The sequence below is a fragment of the Pteropus medius genome, unplaced genomic scaffold, assembly GCF_902729225.1.
Source record: "Pteropus medius unplaced genomic scaffold, Ma_sr-lr_union100, whole genome shotgun sequence".
Classification (NCBI taxonomy): Eukaryota; Metazoa; Chordata; class Mammalia; order Chiroptera; family Pteropodidae; genus Pteropus; species Pteropus medius.
Window position 1 is genome coordinate 2130882 of NW_024354501.1, and position 21921 is coordinate 2152802.

The 21921-nt window shown below is 47.8% G+C and overlaps 1 protein-coding gene and 1 pseudogene across 7 annotated transcripts in view; one reads left to right on the forward strand and one right to left on the reverse strand.

Moving 5' to 3' along the window:
- TJP1 (tight junction protein 1) overlaps positions 1-21921 on the reverse strand; it is a 180770-nt gene that overhangs the window by 64885 nt on the left and 93964 nt on the right. Inside the window, exon 1 of one of the 7 annotated variants that reach the window (XM_039853428.1) lies at positions 5444-5470. The exons of 5 other annotated variants lie outside the window; for them this stretch is intronic. In XM_039853428.1, the coding sequence (XP_039709362.1) occupies positions 5444-5455 (12 nt within the window). In that variant the 5' untranslated portion in view covers positions 5456-5470. Of the gene's footprint in view, positions 1-5105; positions 5130-5443; positions 5471-21921 lie in introns of those variants that run through there. One more of the 7 variants, XM_039853429.1, reaches the window with a different exon arrangement.
- On the forward strand, positions 4312-4430 carry LOC120595360 (uncharacterized; annotated as a pseudogene).

The window sequence follows — 21921 nt, forward strand, 5'->3', positions numbered from 1 at the left end:
CGTGCACACACGCACACACGCACACACACACTCCTGTAGGCCTCTTCTCGGGGATTAAGACAGGCTTCACTGACCATGTTTTTAAGACACGGCTAACGTAATAGCTGACTACGTGCCGGGCGCTGGGCCGAGACGGGCCCTGTTATCATCGGCCGCGTTCCACAGACGAGAAAACAGCCATGAAGTGCCGGACCCAAGATCCAGAGTCCAGAGCCGACACTCACGAAGCGACGAGGGCTCGGGGCTGCTCCACGGTGACTCTGCAGCCCACATTTTACCTCCCTTTTCTCTCTGCGGGTCTGGTTGGCCGACAGGCCCCTGTCCTGCATCGCTCTTCCCTTGTGACCTTTCTCTGTGCCACCTGCTCAGACCAGGCACAGTGAGAACTTCCCTTCGTGAGCAGCGTCGGGAGGGAAGCGGCAGGATGGCGCCGAACCCACGCGCGCGTCGTCGGCTGGCTCGTGCCCAGAACTGCGGAGTGAGTCAGCAAGACAACGCCGAAGACGAGCGGACAGACACTGAGCAGGCCACACGTGACAAGCCACTCTACCTCGGCTCGTCCAACTGCACGTCAGAACTTCAATGGCACTGGCCGAAGACACTCGGGAGGCTAAATCGGCGACTGGTGACGCCGGGTACCGGGAAAGCAGCCGACGGAGCCGCGCTCACCGACGGTCAAGGCGTAACGGGCACAGCCTCTTGGAAAAGACATTACGTACAAGGACTGAGGACACACCGAAGGATCCGGCAGCAAAGCCATCCCTGAGCACGTGACACGTGCACGCTCCCCAAGTGAGGCGCGCGTGTGCACGCAGCACCGCTCCCCACAGCCGAGGTGAGGGATGACCCAGAGGTCCGTGTCCGCCGACCGTGGCGTAAATACAGCGTGGCACGTTCATGCGAAAGAACAGTACACAGCAGTGACGAATGGATTCTCATGCGACAACACATAAGTCTTAAAAGCAGCCTGAATCCTGGCTGCCGGGGGGGACGACAGGTGTCAGCAGGAAGGTCACGGCACACGGATCTGCGGTCAGGACCCCGGCTGCGGCAGCACAAGGCAGGGGGGCGTCATGACAAAGAGGCGCGTGGTGGGGAGCTTCTGAGAAGCTGGCAACATTCTAGCCCTCGACCCTGATGGCATTTACATGGGTGTGCACTTTACGGTACTCCGACAACGTGCACGTGTTTCTCGTACTTTTCACAATAAAAAGGGTACAAAAACATGAAATCAGCTGACAAAATTTCGGTCAAGGTAATTCACACAGAAACCCGGTTTACTACCTGCTTTAAACACTGGACGAGCGGCCTGCCTCCTGCCAGGCCGGGACAGCAGCAAAGGCCCCGCCTCCGGCCCCGCCTCCAGCCCCGCCTGCCCTCCTCAGGGGCTCGCTCTCCGGGCTCGCAGACTGGGGACAGAGCCCCGATGGGTGAAGGCTCACCCAGCACCCTCCACCTGACACGCCCTCGGAGCACAGGCACTAGAGCGTGTGCTCGTACGTAAAGCGCGTGTAGGAGCAGGTGTGCGGTTAGCCAGAGCGGGTAAGCTCGACCCCGGATTCCTCACCTATGAAACAGAGGTAACAGTACCTTGCAGTTAAGACTCAGTGAAATGATGCACATAAAACACTCAGCTTGGTCCTTGTCACGGGATCGGCGTTCGGTATTAGGAGGCTGTTATTTACTACTGACACAGATCTCATTTTACAACCAGGATGCGAACCTACTTGCCGTGGCCGCTGTCCTGATTTTACAGACGCTACGGCATCAAGTATGGCTCAGCAGATATTTGTTTAATTACATTTTCCAACATTCATCACTGTTAAAAACAAAAACAACCAAGAAATAAATCTTCCAAAATTCCTTTACGTGACACCGTGGGAAAATTTCCCTACAAGTATACTTTGAGGAGCAGACTTGTTTTCAGTTGTTTTTGTCCAAAGCATGTATTTCACTGATGGTAGCTTTGACTGGTCTGAGCAGTCAGGTAAATGGATACCTACAAAAACATACTTCAAAATGATGGATTATGAGACCTGAGTCATAAAGCGCCCTCGACGCTGAAACTGACTTTTCAAGGTACACATCTCAGGAACACCAAAGGCGGCTGCTACCTTTTACACAGCTGTTAGAGCCCCGATGACTAGTGAACACGCTTACCTGACTCTGGCCCATTAGAGAGGGGCCTACAATATTTTCCTCCAAAAAATAACACAGAAGTCTAATTCAAACTATTCTGTCCCGAAGCCAATTTGGCGGTAAGCCTTCATACAATGGATTTTCACCCACGAATACAATGAAAACTAACGAACCACAGCTACCCACATCAATCACCTAACAAAGATGATGCTGACCAAACACAGCCACACACAGCAGACTCCGCACTGGAAGATTCTGTCGTGTAAAGCTCACAGACAAAACAAAGTGCTTACGGACTGCGTAACTGCACGGTGAAATCGTAAAGAAAAGCTACAAAACGGGTATCATAGAAACGGCATGTTAAGGATCCCAGCACTTATCGGCATGGACCGTATTTTATTTGTTGCTGTCATTAAAATGCTACATGAGAACAGAGGTATGTTCACTGGTCCATCTCCAGCGTCTAAAACAGCGCCTGGTACATACCAGCTTCACGACGAACATCTTCTGAACGTAGAACAGTTTCAAAAATCCAAACTGTTACCTATTTCGCAGCTTGTTAGACCCCAGATACCACAAGAAGCCCTAACATACTGTGCTTTGCCATGTCGGCACATCCAAGGAGTTATAAGGACGTGAGTAAACTCTAATTACTTTATCATTCTCAACTGTTTTCTCTTATTGAGATGTTTTTATCACATAGCTATATCCAGATTTAATTAAAATATTTTTTTAAAGTAATAAAAGAAATATGCAGAAAATCATGCTATAGCAAGTCCAGGCTTTAGATATGAATCCGTCACCTTCCCCAACCAAAACAGCACGGCAGAATGCGGTAAATAAGCGTGCTCACGTTTATTTCTTATGAGTAAACGGTGCAAATTCTTTGGACCTGAAAAGTGAATTACACATCTCAGACGCTTCTGAAGAACAGGGATCCAAGACAGAATGTGCACAATTAACATTTGCTGAGCTGACCAAAAAAAATCAGTCATGACTGGTACCCTCCTGGATTGGATAATTATTTGAACTCAATTAAGAGAGCTAATCATAAATGAAATTTAATTCAGTCATCAAAAATGGTACAAAGTCCGAAGATTATCAGCGACAATTTGAAAGAGTGAAAATTCCTAAGATAACCAAAAAAATGAACATTCACTCCTTGGGAATGTACACTATTAAGAAAAAACAATGTAGATATTTTAGCAAAAACAAAAAAAAAACCTTTAATTGAACCAGGTATGCGCTATACTCATGTCCCTAATAAACACCCTTAGAAAGTACCCCCGGCTCCTGCTTGCGCCCCCTTCTGGGCAGGCCAACGGGAAGGAGGGCGCTCACTCACCTGCCCGCTCACTTCCTAGCGCTCCGCCCGCGCGGGGTGCGGGGTGCGGTGTTCGGTGTTCGGGGCCAACCCCGACACGTGCAGCGCAGCCCAAGAAAAAATCATCCTGCATCCAGCCAATGCCAAGGGCCACCTGAGACCCGGGCTCGTCGCTACACACAGGACAGCCAGAGCTGTAGCAATATGAATCTCAAAAGCCGCGTCTTCCGGCCCGAATTTTGGCAACACTGGTTTTCTCGTGTTTTAAAGCAGTGGCTTCTGCACTAGAGCCAAACATTCAGAGTCAATTATTCTCATGTTTTAGAACATAAAATGAAATTCTCTACCCACGTTCTCACCATATACTTCTCGTTATTAACAATTTATCTGCTAGGAAGGAATGGAAATAAGGCACCTGGCTAACCCATAAAGGAGCAACCTGAAGCTGCTCCTCTCTGTAATAAATAAATAAAGAAGCACTAGAGGCCAGAGACAGCAAAAGGCCTATTTTCACAGCTATCTTATACTGAACACATTGTGATAAAACGCACCAAGTGCAGATTAAACTTAAACCTCAGTAAACATCCTAATGTCTCTCTTCCTAAAGATTAAAAGTTGTTAAAATAATAAGGATTTTCAAGAGTTTCTTTCAAAATTCAGAGATGCAAAGCAAGTTCTGGCCAAATATTTCGGAAACATCCTAGGCATGAACAACTATCTTTCAATCTTATTTAACATTTGATCAAAAATGCTGCTAATAGGACGCGGTTCCATAGGGTGGCGGTCAGCATGTCTGTTTTACACGCAGAAGGTCCTGGGTTCGCGCCCCAGTGGAGCCACGGTCTATGGTCTCCGGCCACGCCGCCCTGAACACGCCCGATCCCATCTGATCTCGGAAGCTAAGCAGGGTCAGGCCTGGTTAGTACTTGGAAAGGAGACCACCCAGGAAGACCAGGTGCTGTAGGCGTAAAAAAAATTAAAAAAAATCAAAACGCGCTACTAATAAAAAAGAACTATGCTCCATCCACTAGCTTGTCTTCAGCCCTCACATTGGGTCCCTGTGTACAAAGCTGCGCGAGCCTGGGGGGGCCGTGACAGCCGTCAGGCTGGGTGGCACTGCTCATGAACCTGCAGCCAGACTCACGGCCTTTCAGCGGAATGACTTTCATCACGTCAAGGGAATGTCAAGAAACAATTCCATTTCTCGATTTTTCGCCAAAATTATTCTTTTTAAAGACATCTTCCTTAGCAGCAGAGCGCACTGACTGTCTCATTTATACTCGGTTTTATTCTTAGCACCGCACTGAGTTTACACTGGGTCTCGAAATAGAAAAAAAAGATTAAAGAGCAAAGAAAAGTCGGAGCCAGGTCGCTGTTCCCAGGACCGAAAAAACTGAGCGAAACCACTGTGATCTCTTCCTTCAAAGCAAACAGGAAACAGTGTGCACGCAGCGCAGCCTGAGAACCACAGGCCGCTCCAACCTCGGCCGCGGCAGCCACCCCTCACCCACGGCGACCACGGGCCGCCCACGGCTTTCTTGAATGTGAACTAAAAGTCTGCAAGTTTCTAACGTGAAAAGATCAGTGTTTTTAGAGAGAGAGAAAGGGGGAAGATGCGTCTTCCCTGGCAAAGCGGTACGACCTGCGCCATCACAGGACCCGACAGAAAAGGCGCTGGACAACTAGAAAGCAGCTGTCTCGCAGGGCTGTCCAGAAAGAACGAGGCAGTTGTAAACGCGGTCAGGATTATCAGCAGGTCACAAATCACGGCTTTAACTACGCATGTCTCAAATGCCAAACACGCTGACAGAAAGTATTAAAAGCCCTTTGCCTTACATACTAGTTTCTGGTGAACATGTTTCCGGTGAATAACCACTGTACGAGCTTAGCAAGTCCAGAAAAATCACTACAGAAAGTTCACTAAAAGTTGACAACCATCGTCAAGTGAATCTCATCAAGCACACTGAGTTTTCAGTTTACCTTTAAATCCATAAGAAATAAATATTCCTTGATCAGTAAGTACCAAAAAATAAAGCTGCATTATAATGGCCACTCAGAACACAATTCCTGGCTAGAAAAACTAATTTTGCAATTAGTTTCTTCATTATTTTGGCTGTTTTCTACAGTTCTTAACTTCCAAATGTTCAGCTATTATGGAAAGTCCAGTGTTCCTGACTTGATTAAAGAAATCCATTCGTAAAAAGTGGTGTAAATGATTTTCATACTAAACTACATAATTTTAGAGATAGCCACAGGAAAAAAAGTACTGTCCTTGAGACACAATGAAAACATTTAAGCTTGTATTGATTGCTTCCTCCAAAGTGAAACGGCCTGAAAATCCAGAAGCCACTGCAACTTCTTTCAGCCACTCTGTGTGATTCAACCAGTAGAAATGTGCCTATTATTCATACCATTTTCTTGTATAATTAACAATTCCTCAGGGAGACAGAGAACCACCCTCAAATGCCTGCTCTCGGCATCTGAGTACTTTTATATCGGGTCATCGTGCCCACAAACTTAGGTGCGTGTCACACATATAAAAACCTTCTCCTTTATTATTTAAGTTAATATCTTACAGGGGACCCATTTCCAACTCAAGTATATATATTTTACAAGTAGCCTATATTTTCTCCTTGTACTTTATAACTTATTTGCTCTTTTTCAAACATTAAAAATTTTTTTGCCTATGGCCTGAGACAGAAAACTAAGATTAAAAACGAAAAAGGATAACCAACGGTCCCGGCACTATTTACTGAAGAACCCATCCTTCTTCCAATAATCTACAACGTTATTTTTATCATATCGTGCTCATTTTCCCTACTGTGAGCACTCGGAACAATATCTGACACATTAAATGCTGATGATCGTAATCACCGAAAGCTCGTAAATACAGAGATGTTTCTGGACTCAGTGGTTCACTGTCCATTCCTGGCTGACGACTGCGTTAAATTACTCAGGATTTATAACACGTTAGATTCTGATAGGGCCTTTCGTTTTCCAAAATCTCATGGCTATCCTTCATTTATTTTATCAGATAATCTTTCTCATCAACGTCAGATTTTCTATAACATCACGCGAGAATTCTTCTTGAGATTGTATTACATTTATACACCAATTACAGAAAATTGGTATATTCTACAGTACTGACTCTGACCCCCATCCAGAAAGCATATTATCTCTTCTTGCTTATTCAGGGATTATTTTATGTCCTTCTTTAAAATTCTGGTAATTTACCAACAACTGTTTCACTTATTCTTAAATAGGATCTTTTTGGAGAAAGAGTTAGTGACATTTATCAGAATTTTAAATGTATATACCCTTTGACCCAGAAAGTCCATTTTTAAGAATCTGACATATTGTAACACGATAGACATGCACAGATACGAAAATATAACGATACTTATTACAACAGCAAAATCCTGGAAACAAGTTAAACGTCTATCGACAAGGCAATAATGATCCACAGCATATTCGTGGGACAGAAAACTATTCGACCACTACAGAGAACACAGAAGCAAAGGCATCAGCTTGAAGAAGAGTTCTACAAACTACCATAGCGAAAACAAAAAAGCAAGCTGCGAAATTAAGGTGTCTTTTTTTTTTTTTTTTTTAACTGGGTGGGGGGATATCATATGTAAGTATCGAGTACTGATCCTGACACTTAGTAAGCATTTTAATCCCCTTAAAAAATTAAATGTGACTTGATAACGCATGGCTGAATACTATTTCATTTCACCTATATTTTAAAGTCTGCGTTGCTCTACATAAGATTTTGCGGTGGCTTCATGATACGGCATTCAAAAAAAAAAAAAGGCTTTCAACTCACATTTTACTCATAAATATTTAAGAATGAAAATGTCCCTACAAGACAATATTTAACTTGTGATGCTTTTCAATATGCCATAAAATCTCATTACCATAATTCAGGAGAAAAAGTATTACTCCTCCTAAATCATCTTAGCATGGTAATCCAGTAAAAACTTATTTCTCTCCGGTCTTGAAATAACCTTTCGAAACTGTGTTGTCTTGGATATCAAGTACTGGAGATTACGCATCAGGAACAAAGTGACATTCTGTGTAACATGGAAACAAAGCCTTTCCTCTTAGGAAAAAAAAAGTCCCAGAAAAGGTAAATAATGTGAGCTTATTTTATAATCAAAGCAAAATTTTGCCTTTTTTTCTAAGTCACTGGATCAAGTTTTATCTTTAGGTTGTTTTCATCAACATAAAATCAGAAAGAAATAAATTAAAGTCTTCTTAAAGAAAATATTATATTCCTTAAAAGAAACTATTCACTACTAAATATACTGGCTCACTTCTGCCAGCCAGAGAACAAGGTGCCATATTAGACCAACTCCCAGATACTATGAATAAACATTTCAAACAGAAAAATACACAGAACTACAACCTGCTGAAGTACTCCGATACTGTTTCAAGTCATGATTTTAAATGGAATTACTCTTCACATTTCTGTATCCTTGTAACTGTTAAAAGAACAGGCACTGCATTATGACGAGAAAGATCAAAATGTACAAAAAGAGGAGATTTTAGCTGATTTATAGGCACTTCAGCTTTCTGATGTAATATATATACAAGCCGGGTTCAGAGCACCGAAAAAATGGCATAATATTTCAAAGCGCATGGAAAAAATTAAGAGGCAAAAGTGTTACTTTGCTGCTGAATCCACAGATCTTTGCTCATTTTTAAGAGTTCGTCTTGCAGTCCATTAGGAGAGGTATTTTGGGTTAGTTTTGGAAGTTTAACTCAGATTAAAGTACTAAGAGGTGTTGAGGGCTTAGCTTTTTCCACGTTTCCTGAAATAAGCAATCCCGGGCGGAAAAACATCCCGGGTGTTCCACTACCGTCCCCGTGTTATCGCTGGCGCGCGCATACCACGCAGAGTGACATCAGATCGAAACTACACGGTTTCACCGGGCACCAACCACTCCCCCCGACGCGGCGGCTCCCGGGGAGCCGGAGGCCCCCCGCCCGCGGCCCGCACCGCCGCCGGCGCCCAGCTCCGCGGCGCGGGACCTGTTGCGCGGCCCCGGCCGCCGCGCCGCGAAGCCGGCTCCGACGCGGGCAGCGCTGCACCTGCCCGGGACGGCGGCGCGCCCCTGGCCGCGCTCCGGCCCCGGCTCCCGGTCTCGGTTCTCGACCTGGCCCTGGCTCAGCCCCCGGCCCTCAGCTCCCCGGCCTCAGCTCCCCGGCCCCGCCCGGGGTCTCGGCCCCTGGCTCCAGCTCCGCCCTGGTTCAGCCCCTCGGTCTCGGCTCCGGCCTTGGTCTCGCCGCCCCTGCCCTCAGCCTCCCTGGCCCCTGGCTCCGCCCGCCCTGACTAAGTGAGGGTGTCATCTTGGAGTGGCTGCAAGGTTCTGGCGGACATCTTGTCTCTGCAGCGCCGCGCGAGGCTCCTCGGACCCGAACTGCGCGCCCGCCGCCCGCCGGCGCCTCACGCCACCGCCCGGATCGCCAGCGCCCGGGAGCGAGCGGGGCCGGGGGCGGGGGCGGCCGGGCAGGCCCGGCCCACGGGGAGGGGACTCAACTCGGACAAAAGTCCGGGAACGCCCGCCCCGCCCGGGGCTCGGCCCCCGGCGCGCCCGGCCGGCGCCTGTCCGCGCCCGCGGCCCCGCTCGGCCCCCCCGGGGGCTCTCGCGGCCCGGCCGCGCCGGCCCGGGGCCTCCGGCCGGCCCCGCAACGCTCCCGGCGGGCCCCCTCCCGCAGGCCGGCTTCGGCTCCCGGCTGCCCGGGAACGAGCCGCGGGGCAGGGACGCGGCGTCGGCGGGCTGAGCCGGCGCGAACTGCGGGCGGCCACGCAGACCTGCCGGCCCGGCCCGGCCCACTGAGCATGCCCAGCCGGCGTGGGCGGGGCCGCGGCGTGGGCGGGGCCAGAGCGGGGCCGGGCCGCGGTATAGGCGGGGGGCAGAGGGGGCGGGGCCGCGTGGGGGCGGGGCCAGAGCGGGGCGGGGCCAGCGGCCGGGGCCCGCTTCCTCCCGGGTCCGCCCCAGTCGCGGAAGGAAAAGCCCCGTGTCCGAAGTAACTTGGGAGACAGCGTTTCCGCTGCCGTGCGAGGCTTCCCGTTCGTTTTTATCACAAGTCCGGCGGAAGTCGCCCCCCAGGAGCAAGCCCCTGTGTACCCGACCTCCCTGACTTCTACCAGACACCCGCCCGCTTTGTCCTGGACGGGCCGCGCCGGATCAGCCCACGCGGGAGGCGGCTCCGGCACGTACCTGGCCACCCGTCCCGGACCCGGTGGACGGCGGCGGGGCCCGGGCCCTGCTGCCCGCTGAAGGCAGGATGCGTTTTTCCGTAACGCCCATCCTGGCTTTCATCTCTGAGGAGCTCCTAACGGGGTCCAAATAATCGCGCTCGTTCTCGACCGACCTCCCTAAAACCGGTGACGCGGTCACGGGCACTCCGGGCAGGCAGCCTGAGAAACACCCAGGCGACCTGTGGCATCCTGGCTCACCCACATTAGGCCTCAAGATACATCCAAAGTCTCTGGCTTCCGCCCCAACTAGACAGGGATCTTAGAAATATTCCTTTGGCATCAAAAACGCTGAGATTCTTAGTGGTGAGTGAGGGGTCAGCCTGTCTGGCATTTCTAAACCCAGTTCCTCCAGCTCGCGCTGGGCGAAGAGGATGTAAAAACGGTCAGTCCGCTCTCCGGTTTCATCGGCCACTACAAACTTCCCACGATGCCGATGGCCTTGCTAAACACCAGGGAACACGCAAGAAACGTCATCCACACTTTGTAGAATGGATGGCAGACATTCTCAGTAACGTTAAATGATAGTGTCCTTAAAGCACCTAGTATAGTGCCACACGAGGCACACGGGAAATGGGAAAAAGCACGAACATCAAGTTTGAAATGATGGTTTTCTCTTTAGAACTCAAGTGTATGAGACCGAACTTACCGTAACCAAGCAATCTCCATATATCATACAGAAATATCGATTAAGATTTCAAAGCACCGCACGTTTTGCAACCTAAAGATACCTGACCTAGAAAAATACATTCTGCAAATCAAAGCCTTATTTTTTTCCTTTGTTTTCCCCCGCATGGAAATTGTTGAAGTCACTTGTTTTAAAGACATGTTGTGTGTAAGTAACATCTTTGTTTTGGGACGAAGCATTATTATTCCTTTAAGAGATGTAATTTTAAATTTTCTCACGGCAAATGCTATTTTTAAAAATTTGAGAGATATTATGTTTAATTTGAAACGGTGGTTGCGGAAGAATTTTCACGTTATCTTTGTTACTCTCACCATTTAATAAGATGTGCGATTTACCAACATGCCTAGAACCAAGTGTGCGGTCTCAGACCAGAGACGTCATCTACAAATGCACCGAAACCTTTCCTTCTTCCTCATCTGTCACTTTTCATCAAGTCTCCCCTGTATAATTTAAACGCTAGATTACAATGATTTGTCGAAGATCTAATATATCTGATTACGGTTTTAGTTTTACTTTTGCCATGGTTCCAAAAATGACGAAATCGAGCAAGGAAATTTTACCTTGAGAATACTATGCTTTAAAAATTACATTAAAGTTACATTAATAATATTTCAACGAACAGTATCCTTTAAAATTTTTTCAGTGTTGGTTATAGTATCTAACTTAAAACGTATAATATGTTTTACGTGTCTATTTCCTCTTCTCCAAAGAAACAAGAGAAAGTTTTTCTCATTTAAAAAAATAGTGGTAAAACACTTATCAAAAACTCATTTATCCATTACTAAGCTTTATTCAGGGGAAGACGCTTTCCTAAGAAGTGGAAAGCATAAAGCATGCTCTCAAATAGCTGCCCCGTTAACAATGAAGAGTTGATCTCCTGAACATCAAAAAAACAAAATTCAAATTAAACCACAACTTTAAATGCTGACATGTGAATATGGTTACAGTCCCTCTAGATCTTCTAGGTGGGAAGAAATACAAGTTTGCGATTCTTGTTTCGAGTTACAATAAAGTTTTAACCAAGACTCTCGATTGTACAGATTTATCTTATTCATCTAATGCAAACCCAACAGGAAACAAAAAACCACAACTCTTACAAAGACAACTTCCTGTGGGATTTTTGGTGTCTGCGGCTCAGAATGAAAAAAAAGAAAGAAAGAAAAAAGAAAAAAAACCACCGTGTGTGCAAAATCTTTATTAATCTCAGAATAGACTATTTATTAAAAGAGCCTTGACCGAATGAACAACTATACCACACATTTTATATGTTTATGTTTTATATGTGTGTTTCCATTACAGAAAGAGCCTTAGAACAGCATACTTATGTTGTTTTTGGTACGGGCTGTGAGTTTATGCTAAAGGCAAAGAGGGAGTATGATTTCACTGGCAGCACATGAGACTCTTGATAATGTCACAGAAGAGAATATATATACAAAATACTAGAATTAGGAGAACTTTATCAAAAGATTATAACAGAAAGAAGTAATCCTAATCTCGCTCCTATGCCACATGTTTAGAAATCACATAAATTGCTTCGGAATTTTCCTCTGCCCATAAAGTCATATAACAACATTAAATAAGGAAGAGCTTTTAAGTCTCATAAAGTTGACAGATCCCACTGACTGATAAAATTTCAAAAATACACCTTAGGGGTGCAATATGAGATTACCAACATTTTATTTTATTTTGCAAAGTAAAAACATTTAAAAACAAACTTACGAATTACGCACCTAAGGATGGTTAAAATGGCAAATTTTGCAGTATGTACATTTAATCACAATAAAATACCAAAAGACTCTTACTATCGGCAGCGTCTTCTCATTTTTTAAAAGGACATGTAAACACTAAAACAAGTCATTTTTTATTCACTTCTGAATAAAGAACAGTCTTTCCTGAGAGTTCCCCCCGAGAGAAAAGTGGGGGCACCCTTCCCCCCGCCCCAAGGCAAGATGATGGTTCTCCTTCTAGGGTCCAGGATGCCAAGAGCAGGCCGACTAGAAGCCCCGTAATTCCACGGAATCTGTGACTCCAGCCAGACTGGCAGGCCCAGGGACTGACCCACCTCTGAACACCTGCCCCCGGCCTGTCCCCATCCTATGCTCCCCTACTGATCCCTCAAAGACCCCGCCCCCACCAAGCCGATGATTCAGAGAAAAAACAGAAATAAAGGACTGAAAACTCCCCTCCCTTCCTCCCCATAGGACACCCAGATGGTTCTCCCTACCTGAGCTCTGTCAAAAGCCTATAGGTCTTCCTCCCCACCTCCGTGTGGCCCGTCTGGGGGGCTGACCCACCAGCTGCGTTCCGTCTCGCCATCGTCTTCATCCTCTCTCAGCTGAAGGAGCCCACCTCTCAGAAGTCAAGCTCCCCGTAGTGTCTCCCACCATAGAAACAGCACAAGGAAAACGAACCGCCCCCACCCCCACCCCGGGCTGTCCCAGGCCACCCTGAGCGCCGCGGGCGCGCGGAGTCCCGCAGAGCCACCTGCCATCTCCTTTCCGCTGCGGATTGCTGTTCCCCACGCGAAGGGGCCGCCGCTCCCACGCGGGCCTGCCCCCTGCGGCCTCCCCGGCTCCCGAAGCCCCTGCCCACGCTGTCGCTCCGTCTCCGTCACCCTGGCGCCGAGGGACCTAGGCGAGGTTTGGGGCCAGGTGTGTGAACGCACAGCATCGTGGGCGGCGCCACTCCCCGGCCGGTGGGAGCTGGCTGGGGGCCCCCTCTTGGTGGGGGTGAGCCTCTCCCCTAGCCCCCACGTGGATACCAAGCTGTCCAGGCATGAGGTTTAAGGGTCCTCGGTGGTGGCCAGTCTCCTAGGGCTGGAGCAGCAGGTCCAGAGCGCAACTTCCCCAGACCCTGTCCCCAGCGAGGGTGTTCTGGTCAGGTGGCCAGTGAGAGGGGGTCTTGGTCGGCCCAGCAGGGATCCCCAGGGCCCTGTGACTGACTGCGCTCGCCCTCCCCACCCCCGGCCCTGGGGTGGCCCCCCTGCAGGTTCCCGCTTGGGAATGGGGTCCTCCCTCCTCCCCACTTTTCTGAGTCTGGCTGTGCTTGTCTCTTCTGGCCAGCCTGAGGGCCAAACGCAGGGACAAGCCATGAACTATAAACTCTGTCAATCACCTGATTCCTCGTATGAGTTAAACGTTCTGATCTCTGCATTTGAAACTGGCATCGCGTGATCAAAGATGGATGGGGAAAATCACATGTACCTTTAACGGCGCCTTTTCCTGCCTTTTGAACAAAGGGGCCCACGTGTTCACTTGGCACTGGACAGCTCTGCGTCCACCCCTCCCTTCTATCAGCGACGACAAGCTTCCCAAGCATCCTCCATCGCCTCCGGGCCCCCCCGTCTTCCATGCATGCCCAGGTGCATGGCATCCTTCCCCTTGAAGTCCCTCCTGCTGGGAATGCATTCCTTCTGCCCCAAAGCCTCAAGCAGCCATTTCTCAAAGTCCCAACTGGACCATATCTCACCTTTGACTCCCACTCCCCAGGGATACTGGGATTTAAACTTAACTAGAGAATATGTCCCACTGGCAGAAAGCAGCAAGGGAACAATCGGGAAGGGCGAGGACATGTCACTGCAGACCAGGGCTAGGATCACCCACACCCTGGTGTCCTAGTTACAGTGTACTGAGCACGGACATGAAGAAGGCTGACGGGAAAAGCTGACTCATCTGAAATACGGTGTCGGAGGAGAGCGCTCTGCACGCAGCCTGGACCGCGAGGAAGATGGACGGGTGGCGGGGCCTAGATTAAACTGAGCCTGAACCGTCACTGGAGGCATAAATGACATCGTCGAGGCGGTCCTACTTTGGGCACACGGTGACAAGGCGGAGTTCCTTGGAAAAGATGCTGGAAACGTCGAAGGCTGCAGGAAAAGAGGGGGACCAAACACGAGATGGATCGACCCCATGAAAGGAGGCACTGGCTGGGTCTGCAGCAGCCGCCCAGGGCTGTCGAGGACGGCGCACTGTGCACGTCATTCGTCCACAGGGTCGCCAGACGTCAGAGCTGACTCGACAGTACACAGTCCACAGAGAGTTCATTCCCATATCACTTTCTTGGTGTTTTGTTTTTTACACGTATATATAGAGGGAGGGAGGAAGAACGGATTAAATGATAAGAATATATCATTTTTTTTTAAAACAAATGACAGACTATATTTACTATTCTATTTTTTAACTTAATATTTTTGTCTTGGACACTATGTCATACGATGAAAGTCTCTGTCAGCATTTTAAAATGGCTATCTAGTATCCCACAGCACGGATGCGCCACGGTTTAACCAAAATGACATCGACGCCGGGACGTTGTGGCGAAAACCCTTTTAAGCTGCGGAAAACCTTACGCCCCTTTGTGCACGCGCTCGAATATTTCCTCGGAAGCGATATCCAAAAGGAAATTTTCTGAGCCTCGTTTAACGTAAGCAAGTTAACGGATGCTGCCAACTTGTCACCTAAGAACAGCCACCAGCTCGCCCGCTCCCCGCCCGCAGGAACACTTGATGATGCTCATCTTTGACATTTTGGCCCATCGGACAAAAAGGTCCATGAAGGTGACGCACCTTTAGACAAAAATGGTATATCGCTTGCCTGTTTATTTCATTTCCTGTTTTTCTCTGTTAGGTTATTTCTCTTGTTCATTTGTTGATGTTCTTTACATAAACTCTTTTGTACTGAATGCGCTCTAAGTCTTTTTACTCTGTTGTGTGTGTGTGTGTGTGTGTGTCTGTGTGTGTGTGTGAGAGAGAGAGAGAGAGAGAAAATTTGGGGGGAGGGATAGTTTTAGCTTTATAGAAAAGTTGCAAAGATAGTACAAAAAGTTCCAGTACACTCTTCACCGGGCTTCCCCGAACAATTGCACAACTATGGGAGGTTCGTTAAAAACTAAAAAAAGTAACATTTTTTAGATAACTTTGTTATCTAAACTGCATCGAGTTCTGCCCATTTTAAATCTTGAATTTCTCTGATATCCTTCCATTTTTGCCAATTCCTCCTCCTTTCCAAAGCTTATGAAAACCATTTGGACATGTCAATTCCGAGCCGCCAGGCTTTTTCCCCCAAGTTCAGGTTTCTGAACGTGACTGTGAACGAGGCAGCGTGTAAACCACAGCCACAGAGGAGAACACGCAGGGTCCATGGGCGCCGTCACAGCTCTTACTATATACCAGAACTTTCTCCCGAAGACTCGGCCTTGTGAAATGACCGCTGTGGCTATTTGCTCAGCCTCATATAATAAGTGGACATGAGAAGGAGCCAGTTGAGGCTGGAGTCTGTCTTCCCCAGATGACAGGCAGCATCAAACCGAACGGATTAAAAGGAGAGAGAGAGTCTTTAAAAGAAGCTGAATGGTCCGGTCCCCCAAAGCATGCTTGGCTTTTTCACAATGTTTATGTACCGAGGTGTGTGTGTGTGAGAGAGAGAGAGATAAAACTTTTATAATAATAGTCTTTGTATAATGTTTGGATTTTTTTTTACACTGTTTGTGTATCTGTGTGTGTGTGTGTGTGTGTGTGATAAAACTTTTATAATGATAGTCTTTTAAAACAAATAGATAAAATACAGAAATGTTAGTGGAACGCCATTTAAAAGAGAGATAAATTTATTTGTACGTTTAAAATCATTCTTAAAAGGAATAGAATATATAAATATATCTGCAAAGGAAACGTTAGACGGACAACCAGGAACAAAGGAAAGGAGCTTCCTCTGGAAGCGGCCGAGGGCATCGCGGTGCCCACTTCCCTCGGCCCGTTCTACCATACGGTGTTGACTCGGGAAACATGAAAACGTTTCCCATACTTTTAAAGAAATAAATAAAATCGAGAAAAAAAATCTGTAAAAATGGAAAACAAATTAAAGCGAGAAAATATACAGCAAGCTGGTGAGCTAACAAAGAAAAAACAATTTCCCATGATTCTTCCACAAAGTGCTGACTGGATGTTCTTAGCATAATTTTTTCTAAGGCAAACTGCCCTGCCAAGCAATCTTAAATTTCGCCCAGTCGCCTGTCAGTAATAACATTACCCTTATTAGCTTGAAACTGTTACATATGTGTATATGTGTGTGTGTGTGTGTGTGTGTGCATTAACTAGTCTAAAACTGTTAAATAATCATCAGTCTATTGAGTAATGTATAATGATTAGCTATTATATGTGTATTAGCTAATATATAGTAGCATATTTAACATATTAGCATTATTAACGTAAAACAACTTATCACATTAGCATTATATACGTCATGTGTAACACTTTCAAAGTTACATATGTAACGATTTCAAAGTAATAACGTTATGTATGTTAGTAACGTTAGTATGTTAGTAACGTTATGTATGTTAGTAACGTTAGTAATGTTAGTAACGTTGTAACGTTAGTATGTTAGTAACATTATGTATGTTAGTAATGTTAGTAATGTTAGTAACGTCGCTGACGTTATGTATGTCAGTAACGCTATGCAGTGTATGCTAATAACGCTGATGTTCTATGTTTTTACACTCATTACGCACTAGTTAACACATCCATACCTATTAGCGTATATTAACATCAGGAACTGAGATTTTCTGTTTCAGAGAAAAGAGAAAAAAGAAAGTATAAAATCAAAGAAGTTAAATAAAAACTTTGCATTTCTCATTTAAGTTTTAAAAAAATCGATATAACAATTTTTTACAAGATCTTTGAGAAAAAAATGTATACATATTTCCCAGCTCTTGCCACCGAAAAGGACGAGAGATGATGAAAACTCGACAGCGACAGGCACATCTAGCTTCCCTGTTGTGGTCTCCAGCCAGCAAAGGCCGATTCCACGTCTGCAGCAAGAAATATGCACGCTAATCCTGGGATATTTTGTTCCAGAAAGCGAGGAAGTTCTCAGAATCAAAGGGATCCAGAAGCCAGCGACAAGTAGCTGCAGCTGGCCGAAGATGAAACAATGGAAGCCTCGAAAAAAATTCAGTTGACCGAAACACTCAACTGAATACCTAAAACCCATGAATTCATAACAACCGGAAAGAGAGTAAGCAAGACAACCTCAAAACAACTACTTATTGAACAGCCCCGGAAACAACCCCGGGCACCGACTCCTTCCACTTTGCAGGCTGTCAATCAAAAGGAAAGAATATATTTTGCATGAACTCTATTCCACGGAACCGAATAACTCCCATCGACGAGGGAGAGTCGGTCATAAAACAACTCCAGCTAATATTTCTGGAGCGAATGGCAGAACTTGGGGGCCCTGCTCTTGTAACACGTGCTGAAATAACACATTCAGATGATCATGGGAAAATCAACCCCCTGATCGGCGTTAGACAAACAAACGCTCCGGCCGAGCCACCGGAAGCACGCGGTGCTGTGTGGGGGGGGACGCCTGTCCCCAGGGTGGAGCCCGAATGAAATTCAGCCTACAGGGCAAACTTTCAGTGACAAACACAGGACCAGCTGATGGAAATTCAACTCCACGAAGGAGCAAACGGGCGAATCCAGAGGGCGGGAGTTTCTATACAGGAAAACTGGCCATTTTCTAAACAAGTCAATAGAAAAAAAAGCGAAACGGGCGAGCTGGGGCTGCTGTGGCCTTCCCGGGGACAGGTTCCTTCTCAAGGCCACCTACTATTTTAAGAAGATGTTTTTGAGACAAGTAGGGAAGACGAGTTACGGCCTGGGCGTTCGAAGTGAGACCCTGCTGTGGTCTCCAGCCAGCAAAGGCTGATGACGTGTCCGCGGCAAGAAATGGAGACGGGTATGGAACCGAACGGAGTGGAAACGGCACGATGTCCGGGACTTGAGCTCTAAAACACTCCAGCGAGGAGAAAAATTACAAGCAAAGGCAGCAAACGCAGCGAAATACTGAAACTTGGTGAATCCGAGTGATAGGCGTACGGGAGATCTATTGGATTATTCTTTCTACTTTGGGGTACGTTTGACTATTGGTGCCTATTTGAAATTGTTAACGTGCCAATCAACAAAAACAACAGTGACAGAAATCTTCCTATTAGCGAAGTTATGTAGCTTCTCATTCATCATCAGAAATTCTCGCCCTTGTTTGGATGCCCCGTTGCGTCCGACGTGACACCGCAGCTCTCATTGAAACGCGGCATCTCGTCCTCCATCCCTCGAATCTAGGCGGCGATGCTTCAGTTAAGGGCGAATCCGGCACAAGCGGAGGCTTGAAAAGCACGTGGGCTTTGGGGTTCGCGCTCGCTGGCTGCTGAGGCCCCGAGACCGCCACGGGCAGAAGCTCGGACTCTCCTGCTGGAGCCGGTCACGCGGAGAAGCGTGGGACGCCCTGGCCGCAGTCTGCCACCGGCCCAGACGTGTGAGGGAGGGAATTCTAGACCGTCCACGACGGCGTCGGCATGACAAGCCCGGGCCAGTCTGGCAAAAGGACCACTCAGCTGATCTGAGCCCAAACTGCCAGCCTGCAAAAATCACGACTGTGTTTTTAAGACGCTGAGTGTCGGGGTGGCTGTTTATACAGCAAAGGCAAAGCCATACAGCAGCTCAGCCCACGGGGGGGACCGCGCCCACAAACGCCAGAGTCGGCTCCTCGGTGGGGGGCGGTGCACGGCACGCACGCGACACGGGTGTCTGAGCGGGGGCCACACCCCGGGGAGATGCCGTGTACGGAAAGGGCTCGAAAGAGAACGGATCGGGGAGGCCGGCTCCGCTCACACATGCAGCGAGGGCTGGAGAACGAAGCTGTCAGTCCACGGACAGAGGCAGGAACGGGGCGCCAAGCGGGTAGCACGTTCTGTGGCTCTGGCTCCGGTCGGCAATGACCGGTCACCGCACAGAGTGTTTGCACGGCCGGCAGATGGTTCTGCCTTTGCTCCCTGACACAAGCCTGCAGCTCCAGCCGTGAAGACACAGGGACACGGGGACGGGACGTGTGGGCTGATGCCGCCCCCACCGGGGCCGCTGCTGGGGCTGCCCAGGGACCCATCTGGGACACTCTCCTCGAGGGCAGATGTCGCCCGTGCTTTCTAAGAGCAAATCACGTCTCCTCTTTACCACAGACGTTCATCCGCAAACGCTGGGCCAGGCACGGGGGATCATCAGCGCCTTCAAGGTGCCCCGGAGAAAACGAGGCAGAAGTCACTGAGGTGCCCACGGATGTTTCGGCCAAGGCATATTTTACTAAAAGGAAATATTAACGGATTTTAATTCGTGGTGGGTCAAGTCAGCTCGATCGCAGTGCTTTAAGACAATCCCCGTTTTAGGATCAGCAGCAAAATCCTGTAACTTGTTAAAGAAAAATTCAACACGTTCAGTATTTCTCCATCACGCTGGCTCTTTATTTGGAAACAGTCTAAAGTTCATTCGATACTTTGATTTTTGATGAATATCGCCGCTTTTAGTACATTAGAATCACCGTTCGCACACGTGCCACCCACATTTACTTGGTAACCTCTTCGTTGATATTTTTAAAGGTGCAGTACAACTTTTTCTAAGTACATATCTAAGGCACGAGACTCTTCTAAGTAAATGATTCTATCTTATGCTATTTCGAATTAGCAAACTTTTAGAGTAAATGTTACAAACGCCTTTTGGGACTGTGGGTTTAGAATTCGCGTCATTCAACAAGTTTAACGACACGGAGAAACCATTAAGGGCCATATTTTGGGAAGAACGGAAGTTCAAAGCTCAGAGAAATTGGCGGCTTCGTTATCTGTGATCCTAAACTTAAAGGGGACGCACGATGACGTGTGGCTGAGCCGAGGGTAGTGCCACAGGAACCAGGACGCCAGACGGTCCCCTCGCTTCGGGGAGCATCTCTGATTTCCTACACCTGATGGTGCCACCTTCTCTTTCGGAAAGGCCGACAGAGAGCGGAGGAGAAGCCGGCAGTCCGCTCGCATCCTGCCCGGTACGAAAATAAACGCTCCCTTCGGCTAACGAAGCATCAGAAAGAACGTGGAGGGGGCGCGCCGGGCCGGGTCTTCTGGGACACGTGTTCTCACGGGCGCAGGGGAGGGGGTCCCATGGGGAGCCGCCCAGGGGCCTGGGGGGTCGGGTGACTTCTAAGAGACCCTTTCCAGCCCTAACTCGGTCATCTAAACAGTCAAAAGCTGAAGATCTTTTTTATCCTGACGGCGTGGGGCCAGCGTGGGATGCGGTGACCTGCAGATCTTACAAGTTTTGAAAAGAGACGTATTATATACGCATACATATATCATATTATACGTATCATAAGCTATGTACAAATACATACACGGCTTTTCTACGAGAAGCTCTAATTTTCAATGTGATTAATACTTCCATTAGAGAGCGCGTATTACAAGAAATGAAGAGTTTTGGGAAAGCTGGGCAAATTAAAAGCACATCAAAAGCCAGCTAAGCGTAACTCTGCGTGTGAGCGTGTTTGGGAAGGGTGTGGTTTCCTGACTCTGGACTGTGTAAAAACATTCTCACAGAGCCAAATCCACGTCTCTCATATCCTGAAGGCGGCAAGGAACCGGCGCCTGAAATAGCACACAACGTGCTATTCCTATACGTGTGATCGATTTTTGACATCGGTCAGAGACATGGTAAACGCCCGAAGATTCCAGTCTTAATCCCTTTCGTAGAGACGGTCTCCACAGTCAGCTGGAAGGGGAAATTTACCAACACGGCATACTTTCACTCATGCACTCATTCATTCACTCATTCATTGATTCATTCATTCGTTATTCATCTAGTCAATGTATATTTATATTATCTCTTACTACGTGCCAGAAACAATTCCTTTTAAGTCGCTGTCCAGGTATCACTCTTTCTGTAACGTCATGCTCCTTACTGTCACTCCTGCCTTGGATTACTCCCGAATGAATACATTTAAAACGTGGCACTGAACGCAGAAGGCTCTTCCCGGGAACCCCCGCCCACTGGGTCCTCGGCACCTGGAGGACATAAACAGGAACAGGGGGCGCTCCTCCTCCGGGCCCCGAAGGCTTCTGGCATTTGCTGTGCCTCTTCCACTATTGTTAAGAGACGCTGCTCTTGGGCTGAGCGACGTTTAGAGTCAGCCGAGGACACAGCAGTAAGAGGCAAAAAGGGATAATAATACAGCAAGCGCAGCCACACACATGCGTTACTGCTGAACGTAAGAACAGGTGCACGTGGAAAGCATGTTTCTCTGTGTCGTTTCCTTCTCTGGGACGTTAATGTCATTAGACAAAACAATAGAGCTGGTTGATAGTGGCAGCCGTAGTGATTCGTGGTGGGACCAAGTAAACAACGTGTGAGAAAGTAACATTTTCGAAAGTTTCTTTCCGGCCCCTGATAGAGCAATTTAATTCTTCTTTAAACGTTATTTACTGGCTATTGGGTTGTCCGTGGCTACGAATTCATCGCGTAGGCCACCTGCGTCTAAAACATCCACTGTTCTAAAGAAAACCGTTTATTTTTAAATAATTATCGATTCATATGAAGTTGCAGAAAAGTACAGGGAAGTCCCACGCTCCCGTCCCCCGCCCTCCTCCCTGCTCCCCATCTCCATGCCATCACGCCGCACGACTCTAGTGTGACACCCGACTCCC